The 14,682-nt window shown below is 35.1% G+C and overlaps 1 protein-coding gene and 1 long non-coding RNA gene across 6 annotated transcripts in view; one reads left to right on the top strand and one right to left on the bottom strand.

Annotated features, from left to right (window-relative positions):
• Positions 1–3,561: 3,561 nt before the first annotated feature.
• pabpn1 (poly(A) binding protein, nuclear 1) overlaps positions 3,562–14,682 on the bottom strand; it is a 26,881-nt gene continuing 15,760 nt past the window's right edge. For 2 of the 5 annotated variants that reach the window (XR_015524358.1, XR_015524359.1), the window contains exons 7-8: positions 4,931–5,195; positions 3,562–4,269 (exon numbers count right to left, since the gene is read on the bottom strand). Coding sequence is in view for 3 of the 5 variants with exons in the window: in NM_213259.2 (NP_998424.1) it covers positions 4,074–4,269 (196 nt within the window). In the remaining 2 variants the exon portion in view is untranslated. 5 annotated transcript variants of the gene reach the window in all.
• LOC147837997 (uncharacterized) lies at positions 5,018–12,156 on the top strand. Its single transcript, XR_015524851.1, has 2 exons — positions 5,018–7,489; positions 9,878–12,156. It is a non-coding gene; the product is annotated as an uncharacterized LOC147837997 (long non-coding RNA).

A 14,682-nucleotide genomic window follows, 5' to 3' on the forward strand; every position in this document is an offset into this window, starting at 1 on the left:
TTGCAATTCCACGAAACATTCCTTGTCTTCTGAAGAAAATGAAAGTCATAAAGATTTGTAGTGAAACTAAATGAGTGAACATTTTTGGAAGAACTATTCCTTATGTTGGCATAAAAGACTTAACTGTTCACCCCAAAATAAAAAAATTGTCATTCTCCCTTGACATGTTTCTATTGAAAACAAATCAGCCAATTGGTTACAATAGCCATTGGTACTTTTTCTTAATGTAAATTTCAATGACTTTCCAACATTTTTCAAAATATCTCGTTTTCGTCATGAAAAATAAAAACAGCGTTTTTACTTTAAATTCTCACAAATAAAAGGTACGAAGGCTGTCACACATTTGTACTTGAAAGGTCCATAGTGGTACCTCAAAAAAAAAAAAAAAAAAAAATATATATATATATATATATATATATATATATATATATATATATATATATAAATAATGTATATATCAGTACCTACAAATTTTAAGAGAAACACTTTTGTACTTTTTAGTTACTAGTACGTACTCGAGGTATTACGGTTTTTTCCAATCGTTTACACACATTTTCTGTAGGCAGGTATCATTGTCAGAACTCTACACACAAATCACAAAACACACACACATTGGGCAAAACTCTTCAATTCTTCTGCAAAATGAAACTCTTATGTTCAAAACAATGTGATTTCTTCTCAAAATGCTATTTTGTTTTCAAATGACACACACAAGCCATCAGAACAATAGACAATAAGAACAGTTGAACACTAATGTAAAACACAATGACCATTCATCATAATGTCTTACTGTCAGCCTTTTTTCAGTGTTACAATTACTACAGACAGACAGTACATAGGCTTACAGAAGTGCACTGTAAAATATTTTAGAATATTGTTTTATACAAAAGACACAAATACCAAATACATTTTACTGTATTTCCCCCACAAAACTGTGTACACAGTGTTATGATCCAGATGAGCTCTGATTTCTAAATTGAAATTCTGAGACAAGTGTTTTCTCATGTGATGAGTTATATGCTAGATAGGGCAACTGACTTTACAATTGTGAATGACAGTGTGTTTCTTGTGAAAACAAAAGATTTTCTGCATGAAACTTGTGTAAAATGCAGAGAATTGTGTGTAGTGTTTTGGAAAAAGTGTGTTGTAAACCTGCAATTTGAGTGTAAAGCAGGAATTGTGCTTGTAGTTTAGCAGAATTGGTTCAGGGGGTTGGTGCATCAGTCACATGTTGTAGAAATTGTGTCTGTAGTACAAGTAATTGAGTGTAAACAACTGTAATATGGACATTTAAGACACAAATATGTACTTTTTGAAATAGTACCACCCCAGTGACAGCTCACGAACCTTTATTTCTGTGAGTGTAAGAAAATCATCAAATTCCCTGACTAAAAAGCTGAATTTTTATTACCTATAATTAATAAAACAGGTAACAGTTCAGCAGTTCTACCAGATTGCTTACTTTAAGACAGAATCGAGCTAATAGCTCAAAATTTACAGAAGCTAGCAATTTTAATTAATGGCAGCAGATTTTTTTTTATTAACTGCCCACAATTTTCCAGTACAATGTTCAGTTATATATTAAACATTATATTCATCTATATAAAAATTGCTCATCTGGCGTGTAATAAACACAACTTGCCAAAATTGTGACACGCAATGAACATTCAACCCCAGCAAAACACATGAAATGCCGCCAAGTGAGAAAAGGCACTGCATTTTAGTCTCACAAAATCCAAAGAGTCTGGGTGAGCACTGAGCATACCAAAATCTGCAAGGTACAGCCTGGTGACTGCTTTTGATTAAGAAGGGAAAGGAAAAAAAAATACCTAGCAATAGGCAAAACATCATAAAACGGATGAGAGAAAGGAAAAAGTATTAAAAAGTTAAATGACCAACAAAAACACCTATATATACACACCATTATCCTTAACTTAGACAAACTATATATACACACACATGCATATATATACACACACACACACACATGCGCATATATATATATATATATATATATATATATATATATATATATATATATATATATATATATATATATATATATATATACACACACACACACATACATACATACATACACACACACAGTGTACACCCCAGTTTGAAAATGAACATTTTTATCCATTTCTCAGTGAATATGTATTTTGGTGTTTCATTTATTAGACAGATTTATTTATTAACACAATATTTTAGTCACCAAACATTCTTAGAAATGAAAAGAGAAAACAATTAAATTCAAGCAAAATATATAAATAAGTAAATTTTTACTAATTTTTTTCTTTTTTTGCTTCTCATGAATGATTTTTCTTTTTTATTGTGTAATTATTATTTTCCTATAACATAAATTTGGGTGTACTATTTTTGGACCGTTATCGTTAAGTAATTTTGTAAGATAAGCTCCAGATTTAATTTCAGTAATGCATATGCACAAATATAATATTGTACAGCTTCCTATAAAAAATATTAATTTAACAGATGAGCACTGTATATATACAGATACACACAGCATTAAATAAAAATCTTGACTTCCAATGTCTGAAATAGATCTAAAATTCAATGACATTGCAGAAATTCCATGACCCGTGGGAATCTTGTAAGAAACGCATAGGTTTGGAACAACCTGAGTGGCAGAATGTTTTTAATTTAGGATAGTTCCCCCAAACATGAAAATGTAATAATTCACAAAAGGTTCCATGAGTTTACTTTTTGCTAAAACCAAAAAGATTTAGAAAAACCTTAAAAACCTGTAACCATTGACTTTCATATTAGGAAAAATGTATACTATTACCATTTATAATTTCCAATTTTTTCCAAAATAACTTTGAAAAGAAACTGCTACAGGTGTGTGACAATTTAATCCTTTTACAAACTGACAGGACCACCATGACTTTCGACCATCGCATTACCTTTCATTCTAAAATGTGAGAATAAGCCTTCAACTTAGTTCCCCCAAAAATTTACTCGAGTGGTTTCATACCTTTATGGGTTTCCTTATTTTCCAAAAAAAAAAAAAAAAAAAAAAGTTATTTTGAAAAACGTTAAAACCTGTAACTATTGATTTTCATAGTTAATTTATTTTCTTGTCGGCTTAGTCCCTTTATTAATCCGGGGTCACCACAGCGGAATGAACCGCCAACTTATCCAGCTAGTTTTTACGCAGCGGATGCCCTTCCTGCCGCAACCCATCTCTGGGAAACATCCACACACATTCATTTAAACACACACATACTACGGACAATTTTAGCCAACCCAATTCACCTGTACCGCATGTCTCTGGACTGTGGGGGAAACCGGAGCACCCGGAGATTTTCATAGTAGTAAAACAAATTCTACAAAATAACTTTCAAAAGCAACTGCAACAAGTTTGTGACAAATGAAAGCCAGTAAATGACTGTTCAGTTTTGCATGAACAATCCCTTTACAAACTGACAGGACCACCATGACTTTTGACCATCGCATTAGCTTTCATTTTAAAATGGACCAAAAACAAGAGCATTCCTGTAATTTTGCACAAAGAAAGAAAAGACCAACCACTTTCAGTACTTTTTACACAATGTCTTTTATTTTTTTCTAATTACAGACTCATGGGTTAAAAATAAAATAAAAAAGGAAAACATCTTTTCTCTTTTCGTCCACACCCACTCCCCCATCTGAAAAAGAAAAATAAACAAACAGAAACGAGAAAACCCTCCTGCACACAAATCCCCTCCCCCCGCCCCAAATAAAAGCTCCGAAGCCCTTCTGTAAGTAACCGATACCTGCAGCCCACGCGTCAGTGCTCCATCGTGCCCTAACTGCACTGTGCACTGAGAAAGACAAGGCCCCAGAGGAAGCCTCCCCTTCCAAAAACCCCTTTCTGGTCCTGCCTCTCTCATTTCACTCGCAATTCAAGCAGCTGCTGCTCTACCATGGCTCTGCCTTCACGATATATAAACTTGTGTGGTGGTGAATGTGTGCGGTGTATGCGATCTGTCTGTCTGTCTGTATGCATGTGTGTTTGTGTGTGTTTAACATGGGCCTGGTGCATCTCCGAATATTGATGGCGGTAAAGCTCAGCGCTTGTTATTGTAATAAATGCCTCCCGCTGTGGGCCGGTGGTCGCCCTGGCCCCCTCCCCCGCCCCCCCACACCGAGAGGATGGGGTGAGTGTGCATAGCGGGAGCAGAAAGAGACAGAGAGGCCGCCGAGACGGTAGGGGGCGCCGCGGCCACCGGAGGAGGGGTTGTCAGCCTCCACTGGTCCTGAAACCTGAAACGACAAGAAGTGGTCTAATATACAGAGAGAGAGAGCAAGAGAGACAGAGAGAGAAGGGGGGAGGAGGAGGAGAAGCACAGGGGAAAAACACTGATGGGCAGGAATGGCGTATGGCAGCATGAGACGAAAGAAAATCAAAATGAAGAACAGAAAAGATCTGTGAGTTCAGGCCATGCCATCTTACAATAGTCGTATGATGTGGAAGATGGTTTGAGAACAGTAAACATTATTAAAGAAAAGCTTAACACCAAAGCCGAACTCTAAACCGCGTAACGCAGGTGAAGGAGGTCAAATCCGAGTGAGGGATGAACAGGAAAAGAAACCAGCGCTGGGAGGGGGGGGGGAAGGGGTTCCAGAGAGCATAGACAATAGAAAATGTGTTCTTCGAATAGCACAACTTGGTGAAAACAACAACATTCTTGCTATTAAATCGTTCACATGTTCACGTTACAATAATTAAAAGAAAAAACAAAACAAAAAGTTAACATTTTTTTTTTCTGTTTGCCTTCGAGTGCAAACATAAAGAGGGGCTGTTTGGTGAGAGAAAAATCACAGCCAGACAAAAAGGACACACATCTGCAGCCTGAGATTACATCACTTTCTCAAATTGAAACAAATGCCACCAAATCTCCCAGACGGCCATATTGTACCTTACCAGGGCGATCGCAACACCTCCTCACACGCACGCGCACACACAATCGCACACTGCGGCCAGTCAGTCTGTCTTTCCAGGAGATGCTCTCTTTTTTTCTTTTTTTTTTTTTGTCTTTTTTTTCTTCTTTTTTTTCCTTCCTTTTTTGAGAGGGATCTTTTTTTCTTTTCTATAGAGGGGTACGGGATGATAGTAAGGGGGGATTTCATAGGGGGGGTGGGGGAGGTATTAGTAAGGGGAGTACCACGATGTTGTTCGCCCTCGGCCCCTGGAAAAGAGAGAGAAAAAGAGGGTGAGTTCTTTTTTTGTGGTTGGTTTAAGAAGATGGACACCAATTCAGTTTTGATTGGGGTATGAGTGAGTATCTGTGTGTCGCTTTAAGGGCCTTAGGGCACTCAAGTTTCAGGTATACACATAATTCCAAAAAAATTGACCCCTCTGATAGTGACTGATACAACCATGTGTCGATAAATAAAGGGAAGCTGAGGAAGATTCTCCAACAGCAGAATGTAAGTGTGTGTGTGTGTGTGTGTGTGTGTGTGTGATAAGTTAGATCAGGCTTTATTTAAGTGTCCAGTGTAGGGGAAAGTGAAAACACGCTCTCCCTCTTTCTCTCTCTCTGAACGGGGCGGCTCCTGTGGTCTCTGTAAAGGGAGAGATCCTGGGGACATGAACCCTCAAAAACACATGCACGCAGACACACAGCTCTCCACAGATGGACTGGGCCACAGAGCATACACACTGACTCACTCACACATATATACACATCAATAAATGCATGGACACCCATTCATTCAGGCAGCAAGAGACGCTCGTCATTCACACAAAAGCCCCTCCAGGAACAGCTTGTGCACTTTATTGCACTGCGTTATCGGTTGGATACTAAAACAGTCAATATCAGGCTGCAGGAATGAACCCTCCATTCTGGAAGTGAACACATTGTTATTCATGCGAGGGAATGAAAATGCAGTAAAAAAGGGTATTTCAGGAAAAGAAAAGAAAAAAAAACTTGCCTGATGTTAAACACACACTTGTCTAAGTTATTCAGAGCAGAGCTGGACAGAAGCTACATACTAAGGGTGTAACGGTACATTTAATTGAATTAAAAATATTGTAATAGACATTTTTGTACGACTGCATGATTAATTGAAAAAAGATCACAATCTCTATTCGACCACACAATTCTCTACGATTTAGCCAATTATTAGGGATGCACCGATACTGATACCAGTACTGGGTTGATACTTGGTTTAAAATACTCATACTCATACATGAAAGGCTGATACAACCAAGTAATTCACTGTTAAAATGGATGTGGTGTGTGATTTGTCCTACCTGACTACAATGTCTTAATGTATTATATATTAACAGCTTAGTCCTTATAAACGATCCATTTATAAAATACATTAACGAATCTATAGGCTACTTACAAATAAAACCGAATATGAGATAGGACCCTTTCATAATGATAATTTTGTCAATTTTGGTTATGTCGACACCTGCTGAGCTCTCACATGCATATTTTTAATGAAACAAAGAAAAATGCAATGAATTTTTTTTTTTCATTTAATTACTAATAATATCATTATTAGGCGACGCAGCATTACATGACATCGACTCTAATTGAGTTTTAAAAGATATCCTACAGATAGACCTTTTGGCTCAAAGATATTTATGCCTGTTAATTTCACTGCAGTATTTTGACAGATTTTGCAAAGGCTTCAACTATTCAGCTGGTACCAGCCTCAGGTTTGCGACTTGACTTGTGTGGCATCTGTATCGATATCTGGATGACTGCGAGAGATAGAAGATCAGACCTCAGATTCGATGTGTGGCTGCATGTCAGTTACTTACTTTGCAATTTTTAAATATTGGCTCATCTAAATTAACTTTTCATTCAATTAAAAGCCAAAATATTGCCAGATAAACTTTTAGTTTTGGAAGAGAGTGGCTTCAGTGATAAAAGATGCACACGCATGCACGCGCACGCACACACACACGCACGCACACGATACACTCTTGTAGGCCTATTCATTATTGATTGTTTAACATTAAACGCATAATAATAAAGAGCAAAAAAAAAGAGCAACTGAACTTTAGAAAAAGTTATAACTGCGGTTGCGGCGATGGTTGCTGCAGAGAAACATTTTTTTGTTTTTTCTGCAGTTGGCTTGTCAGTGGGGCAGCATTGCTAAATCACTTTTGTTTTAATGAAAAAAATTTTTTTATTATTTGACATTGTGAGATGACGGTAGCGTGATTTTTGAAATGAGAGTATGCGTTGCATATTTATAGCTATTGATCTTATCTACCCGCGACCCACCCATAGTTAAACCAAGTAGCCAACTTTAATTACCTGACCTGCGGATTAATGGCAGAACTTGTGAATAGGAATGAATTGCGCATAACAGGGTTTTATGCGTCCACAATATGCAATGTCAAGAGAGTGAATCCATAAGGTAATGTACACCGCACACACTTTGTGTAATATTTGAAGTTGTGGACACATGTCAGCACAAGGATAACTCATCCTTCAAATGTCCATGCTTAGTCGTTAACACAGTGGTTCTCAAACTGTGGTACGCGTACCACTAGTGGTACGCGGGCTTCCTCCTAGTGGTACGCGGAGGAATCGCTGAATAATGAAAGAAACAATTAACACTTTTAATCCTCAAATGTGTAATATAACATCGATGTGATCAGCATTGGCTGTTTTGTGAAGTGTAGGATCACAGCGCTGTGCTTAGAGTGTTTATTTTAGTGCATTGTGTCATAAGCTGCTATAAATCAGTTTCCGAAGTTTAAGAATTGATTCTGAAGCGTGATTTGACTGACATGAAAAGTAGCCAATCACAGTCGACCTTGTCTAGTTGCGTAAAACGTAAGGGCGGGACAAATGCTTTCTGTGTTGCAGACAGAAAAAACTACTTAAAAACAAATGTTTTGTTGGATTAATGCTTCTCGGATGTTTTCACTATAGAGATGTCTAGCAGAGTAATTAAACCGCGGACATATTTCCTGCCTTTTTGATGATCTACAAACACGTTTCGCTCTCCGACAGCCAGTCGACTCGACTCTGACCTGTCACTCCTCTAAACACAGTCTGAATGGCGGCGCGGGAATGAAGGTATTGCGCAATTACTCATTTCTGCAAATGCGGCGAGTGCTTTATTTTAACACGAGAGCGCATTCATGTACGCAAATCACTAAAACAGATATGCGAGCTCTTAAATATGCTTTTTTCAAATGAACTGCAAGTCCTCTCATGATCGCCTGTGTGCTCAGATAGAATACAATCGCGATCTTTCCACTATTAAAGTAGACATTATTTATCTTTGCTCCTTGACTAAATTTAGTCAAAAGTATTCAAAGTTATCAAGTATTTAGAAATAGATTGATGCATGATCGATAACAATGCTAAAGGTCTTCTTATTTGGCTGTGTTGTTAAGTGAAACTTTAGCAAAGGTGGAGCTTTTTTGTTTCTTTACGACAAAAGAATTATGCTGGAAATGTTTCTGGATGAGGTATATGTGTGATTTATACATTTAGCTGTATTCTGATCTGTCTTAAAGCATTACAGATCAAAGCAATCCATTGTTACTTATTGTTTATTTATCAAAATTTACAATAAGACTCTTAAAGCACTGCTTTGATAAATGTATTGTTGTCACATTTCAAATACCTCAAGTAAAATAAAGTCATTTGCTTTATTTTTTACTGACAGTGTACTTGTATTTTTTTAACGTTTCTATTTTAGATTAAGATCAAGTGTAAAATAAAATCTACATGTGATGTACAGCTATTGAAGAAACAAATTTGCCATATTGTAAAGAAAAATAGTGTAAAATATGTAAATAAAAGGCTAAATAAAAATCTTTTTACCATATACTTTAACCTTTCAAAGCTTAAAAATATATTTTTTAAAAAATGGGCAAAAAGTGTCTCTATGGCCTTAAAGATTATTTGGTAGTTTTACCAGTGCTATTGAAAAAGATTAATTGTCATGAAAGGAAAAATCGACCATACTTTCTTTGTTAGTGCATATTCCTATACACGTAGCTTTGAGATTTAAGCAATCAAACCATTAAATCAGGTTTACACTTAAAAAAAGTGATTTCATAATGAAAGTCTGATTTTTTTATTCAAAAGTAACCAACTAGTACTTTTTAAAAGAGTACTTTGTACTTTTACCAAATATTAGCATTATTTACTAAAAATGTTGTTATTTTAGCAGTGTAATAGTATTTTTACTTGAGTACAAAAAAGATTTCACAAGCATTTAGTGCAGGTTTATTATATTATTAATATATGATTAATAAATATTATTTTTAATGTTTTTTATTTGTATCTATTCCTATGCAATGTTTTATGGGTTGCTGAGAATACATTTCAGGTCTTCAATACATAGCATGTCAGTCTTGAAAAAAAAAATAGGTGCTGGAATTGATTTTCATTAGGCTGTGCCTGTATGAACCCTGTCATATGTACATTTAACATATATTTCAAGATTTGTCTGAAAGTGTAGGAATATGACATATAGCCTATATTTATAAGGTCCAAGCAGCATTTCCAGCTTTTGATGAATAGGCTACATTGAATACTTTAGATTTAAGTACAGCAGTTTTCTTTTTACTTTTTAAGAACAGCGCCATTTTTTAATGAACTTTTAAAAGCACATTTTACTAAAACTTTTTTTTTATCTGCAAGCACAGTTAATGTTCAGACTATTTAAAATGTTTAAAGTGACTGACAATAATACATATTCTTAATAGTAGGAAGTAATCTGCATCGTTTTTAAACTGTGCACACCTGTAGCTGCTTAATTAGGCCTACAACGCTATTTTTTAATACTGGTTAAAAAAATAGCGTCGTAAGGTGGTACTTGGAGAGACGATTTTTTTCTAAGGTGGTACTTGGTGAAAAAAGTTTGAGAACCACTGCGTTAACAGATAAGGTCAATGAATTTCCAGGGTTATCAACAATGTGTATATTTTTGGCTTGAAACAGCCTTCTGTTAAAGATTTGTGTTCATCCCTACTACAGGCAAAAAAACAAACAAACAAACAAACAAACGAAGTGCACTTTCATTAACACCAAATCTATGAAGTATCGGTACTCTGTATCGGGTCTACACAAATTAAAACACTTGTACAGGTTTGTAAAGTGGTATCGGTTCATCCTTACCAATTATTTTTCAAGTTCGGGAGAAACATGAAGGCGGTCGCATAAGTCTTCACATAGTTTTACATGTGTTGCTTAGCAACATGAACAGCCCCAAAGAGTGTTGAAAGAGTCATATACTGTATTTATACGGAATTTATACTGAATTTAAATGATATCGCATTTTAGAGTTATGCTTACTACAAGCATTTGATATACATTTTCTTTCACAGTGAACACCAAGTATTGAGCATGAGAATAAATGTTTAACAATGCCAATATAACTACTCTAATCTATGTGACGTTGAATATAATGCAGGAGGGAATCCGATAATGACAAATGTCTTACTTTGAAATCATGGTCTAATAATGTTGTCAATGACAGATTGTAAGTTTATATCTTAAGCATAATGCAACTTGAGATATTTCAATAGTTGTATTATGATGTAATCCATTTACTGTGCATTAAAAAGCAGGACAAATTTAAAGTTTAAGTAAACCAGTCAAAGTCTATACAAAATTTACCATTTTAACCAATAGTAGATCTACACAAAGGCCTAATATTGTTATTGTTGTTTTACATTGTTTGAGAATAACAATAATAATAATAGCCTACTCATATTTATCTTTATTTTACATCTACAAATCATGAGAAAATCCTGATCTTCATTTTAAGCAAAAAAATAAATAAAATTGTGATTCATTTTAGCAAAAATCGTGCAGCCCTACTTTAGTATGAAGAAAGCTGATTTTGAAACCTTGTGTTTTACATAGATATTAACTTTACAATCAACATTGACTTTATTTTCCAAGACTGATCTTTTCTTTAACAGTTTCATCTGAAAAATAGGTATACAACTTTTAACAATGACAAGAAGCTTTTATATATTCTTTTCTTATTATTAACATCTTTTTAGAATTCGAGAATAAATGCCTGTTTGAAGCTTTTCATGTGGCATGACAATCGCTGTGTAGAAGTCACAACAACGCTAAAGTGAAAGTAATCATTCCTTGCTTTTCACTACTAGTTAGAGCACAAATACTTGGGGCTGTGCAATTAATCGAAAATCCGATTTTGGCTTCAAACAATTATGAAAAAGCATTAATCGAGATAAACGATTATTGCATCATATACCGCCCCCTTTCCAGCTGTACACATTTGTTGCTCTTAAAAGCGCGAAAGACCGCACGCCTGTGTGTGTGCGGCGCGCACACACAGAAGCATGTGACCGGTCAGCATTTGATCTCATTCGCACACAGAGTTGAGCAGAGGAGCACTGACATCTAAAGTCATCTAAACGCGAGCGCTTTAATGGTCAAATAGGTGTCAAAACACGGTGTTCAGTGATTATTCTTATTAACCCTCATTTGGGTAATAAACAAACGAGTAGAGAATCAAAAGACAAGTGAAAGAGAAACCATTAAAGAAACAGTGCGAAATATCCATGCTGCCGCCTGTTTTTAATCAACCAAACAACAAGAAGAAAATCCCTCACTACTCTTGACTGAAGAATTTTTGTAGCTAAAGTGTTTTTCTTAGGGGGAAGATGCTTAAATAACAGTTTATTTCATATTTCTATTCTACTGTATTTATTTCTCTTTCCTTTGCAGGGTGGAAAATGACTATGTATACAGTTGAAGTCAGAATTATTAGCCCTCCTGAATATTAGCAATCCTTTCCTGCCCAAATTTTTTTTTTACTTCTTTCTGAACATAATAGTTGATATCTCATTGCTAATTACTGATTTCTTTTATCTTTGCCATGATGATAGCACATAAAATTTGACTAGATATTTTTCAAAATACAAGCATTCAGATTAAAGTGCAATTTAAGGCTTAATTAGATTAATTAGGCAAGTAATTGTATAACAGTGGTTTCTTCTGCAGACAATCAAAAATATATTGCTTAAGGGGGCTAACAATATTGACCTTAAAATGGGTTTTTAAAATATTTAAACCTGCTTTTATTCTAGCTAAAATAAAACAAATAAGCCTAGAAGAAAAAATATTAGAGGAAATACTGTTAAAATTCCTTGCTCTGTTAAACATAAATTGGGAAATATTTATTTTTAAAAAAATCTCAGGAAAAAAAATCTCTATTAATTTTGACTTGAATTAATGATCGTTTTGAATAATCATGATTACAATTATGACCAAAATCATCGTGATTAGGATTTTTCCCAAAACCGAGCAGCCCTACACTGAACAACTCAAGTGCCTGTAATTGCTCAATCAGTGTCTCAACCATGGAAAGATGCTAATAAAACAGTTTACAAACAAAGGGTCTCATTCACTAATAATTACATATTTTTTTCATATTGACAGCCCATTCAAACTTCAAGAAAACATGCGTGTACGCACATGAGCTTTTTCTTAAATTTGGAATCTTATGCACCCGCATAAACAAGGTTGGTAATTTGCATAATACAAGCCCAAACCATCACCATATAATAGCTTTCTGCAAAACGAGTACTCATCCAAAGACAATTATGGCACAGAAACAAAAGACAAAAAATGTCAAAGTTGAAGGTCAAGAAAAACCTGCCATTTAAAAAAGTCGCATAAATCATTAGAGTAGGGTTGGCCCGATAGACGATGTTATCGTCCATCGCCGATGGTTGACAGACACCACGATGCTGAGCCAGCTTCACGATCATGAAACCATTATTTTTGTGTACCGTTACTCGCCTACTACATAATTGATCTTGTTTGACAGTACGCTGACCCCACTGTCAGCTTTTGGGGTTTGGGATTAAACCTCAATTTGAAAAGTATTTCCCCAGCTCTACTTGAACAATAAAAGCCAAAGTGTGGCAGTGAATGCACAAAAGTTTCCAAAATAAACTGACGTGCAAGATTCTGATTCATAAATTCATTCACACTACCAGCTTTTAAAACACCACCAATGTGAAGGACTTTACATAAATGTGCAGCCTTCTTTCTTTAACAACGGTAAAATCTCTTCTGAAATGATAAATGAGAAGCTGCTGAGAAATTCTTTGATCATTGCGATATTAATGTTCGCACAAGCTCTGTAACCCATTAGTACTGCACTCACAGGTGACTTAATTCAAAAACGATATTTAATCAGTTATGACACTAGGGCTGGCCCGATAAGCTATATTATATTGAATTGCACAAAATTTTTTGTCAATAACAATAAGCTCTGGACTTTTTTTTTTTTTTTACTCTATATTGATCCAAAAGCCAATCACAGAGCAGAAATGTGCAACAAAGGACATCTAAAGAGTGTTGATATTGCCCTACTTTAAGGACCGTCTTTTTTTTTTTTAACCTCATCATATTAGAGATGTATCAAATTTTTGGCTAATGTATCAGCTGAAAATGTTAAACCATTTAATGATCTGAAAGCATTGACAACTTATATCAAAATAAACATCGCTATCGTTCAATATAGAAAATATTTATCGAGATTGCATTTTGCCATATCACCTAGCCGTATATGATACCATATAATAAGATATGGTTAAAGCAAATTTGTAAATTATACCCTGAATAATGTCCAAGCTAAATTTGGCTAAAATGCAGACCAACCAATCATTTGGGTAAAATCGTTTAGTTTCCTTTTTTTTTCTCATTGTGTATTACGCTGTGCCCTAAAAACTACACGATGAGACAAGGTTCATGCAATCTGGCTGTCCACACCAGTCTTGACAATAGAAAAAACTGAAATACCAGAGCCACTCAGAAGCGCAGAATACAGCACTGTATTCCTAGTCTAATTCATATTGAACCTCTTTATCATTCTAAAAATTACATACTGAGTGACTGATATTTGTTGGATAGAGTCAGTTATTCTAATTTTAAGATCTGAGGTTAACAATTTACAAATATTGAATAATGAGTCACAGAAAGAATACATTGCAATCATTTCTTATATAAAGCCCCTTTTAAAGCCAAGAGTAAAGCTACTGAATACTAAATTAGTTCAGAGGGCCTAACAGGACATCTTTTAGCACCTAGCAACACAATTCTGAAAATTATCTTCACATTGTGCACTAGGTTATTAACTTGCAAATCACTGGTGTGTGTGTGAAGAATCATTCAATGCTCAGAATCTTACACTGCAGGGGAAAAATGGACAGGGAAGATGACGATGGCTTTGCATGTGTGTGTTTTAATAGTTTTTGCGATTCTTCCTCAGTTTTCCTTCTTTTTAAAAATAGCGACACAGAGGTTTGTTGTGTACAGAGAGTGCAGACTACAAAAAAAAGAAAGAAAAAAAGTGGTACCGTTCGCTCCTTTCCACACACACACACACACACACACACACACACACACACACACGTAGAATTAAACAGCAGCATGCATAGGTACAGGAGGCAGAATTACATTTCAGACCAGCACAGAACACTTTTAAAGTAATAACAAACATAACTGAAAAAAAAAAAAAAAAAAAAAAAAAAAAAAAAAACTTACAAAAAAAAAAGCAATAGTTTTAAAAGATTTCAAGAAACTGCATGCAGCTATGAAATTAACCTTTTTTGTTAATGTATTTTTTAAAGTTAATTTGTATTTGAAATGTCTTATAGGACACGAAGGGACGCAAATAAAAAAAGAAAAATCAGTAGTA

This window comes from Danio rerio, chromosome 24 (genome assembly GCF_052040795.2).
Source record: "Danio rerio strain M-AB ecotype USA chromosome 24, GRCz13ab, whole genome shotgun sequence".
Taxonomy (NCBI): Eukaryota; Metazoa; Chordata; class Actinopteri; order Cypriniformes; family Danionidae; genus Danio; species Danio rerio.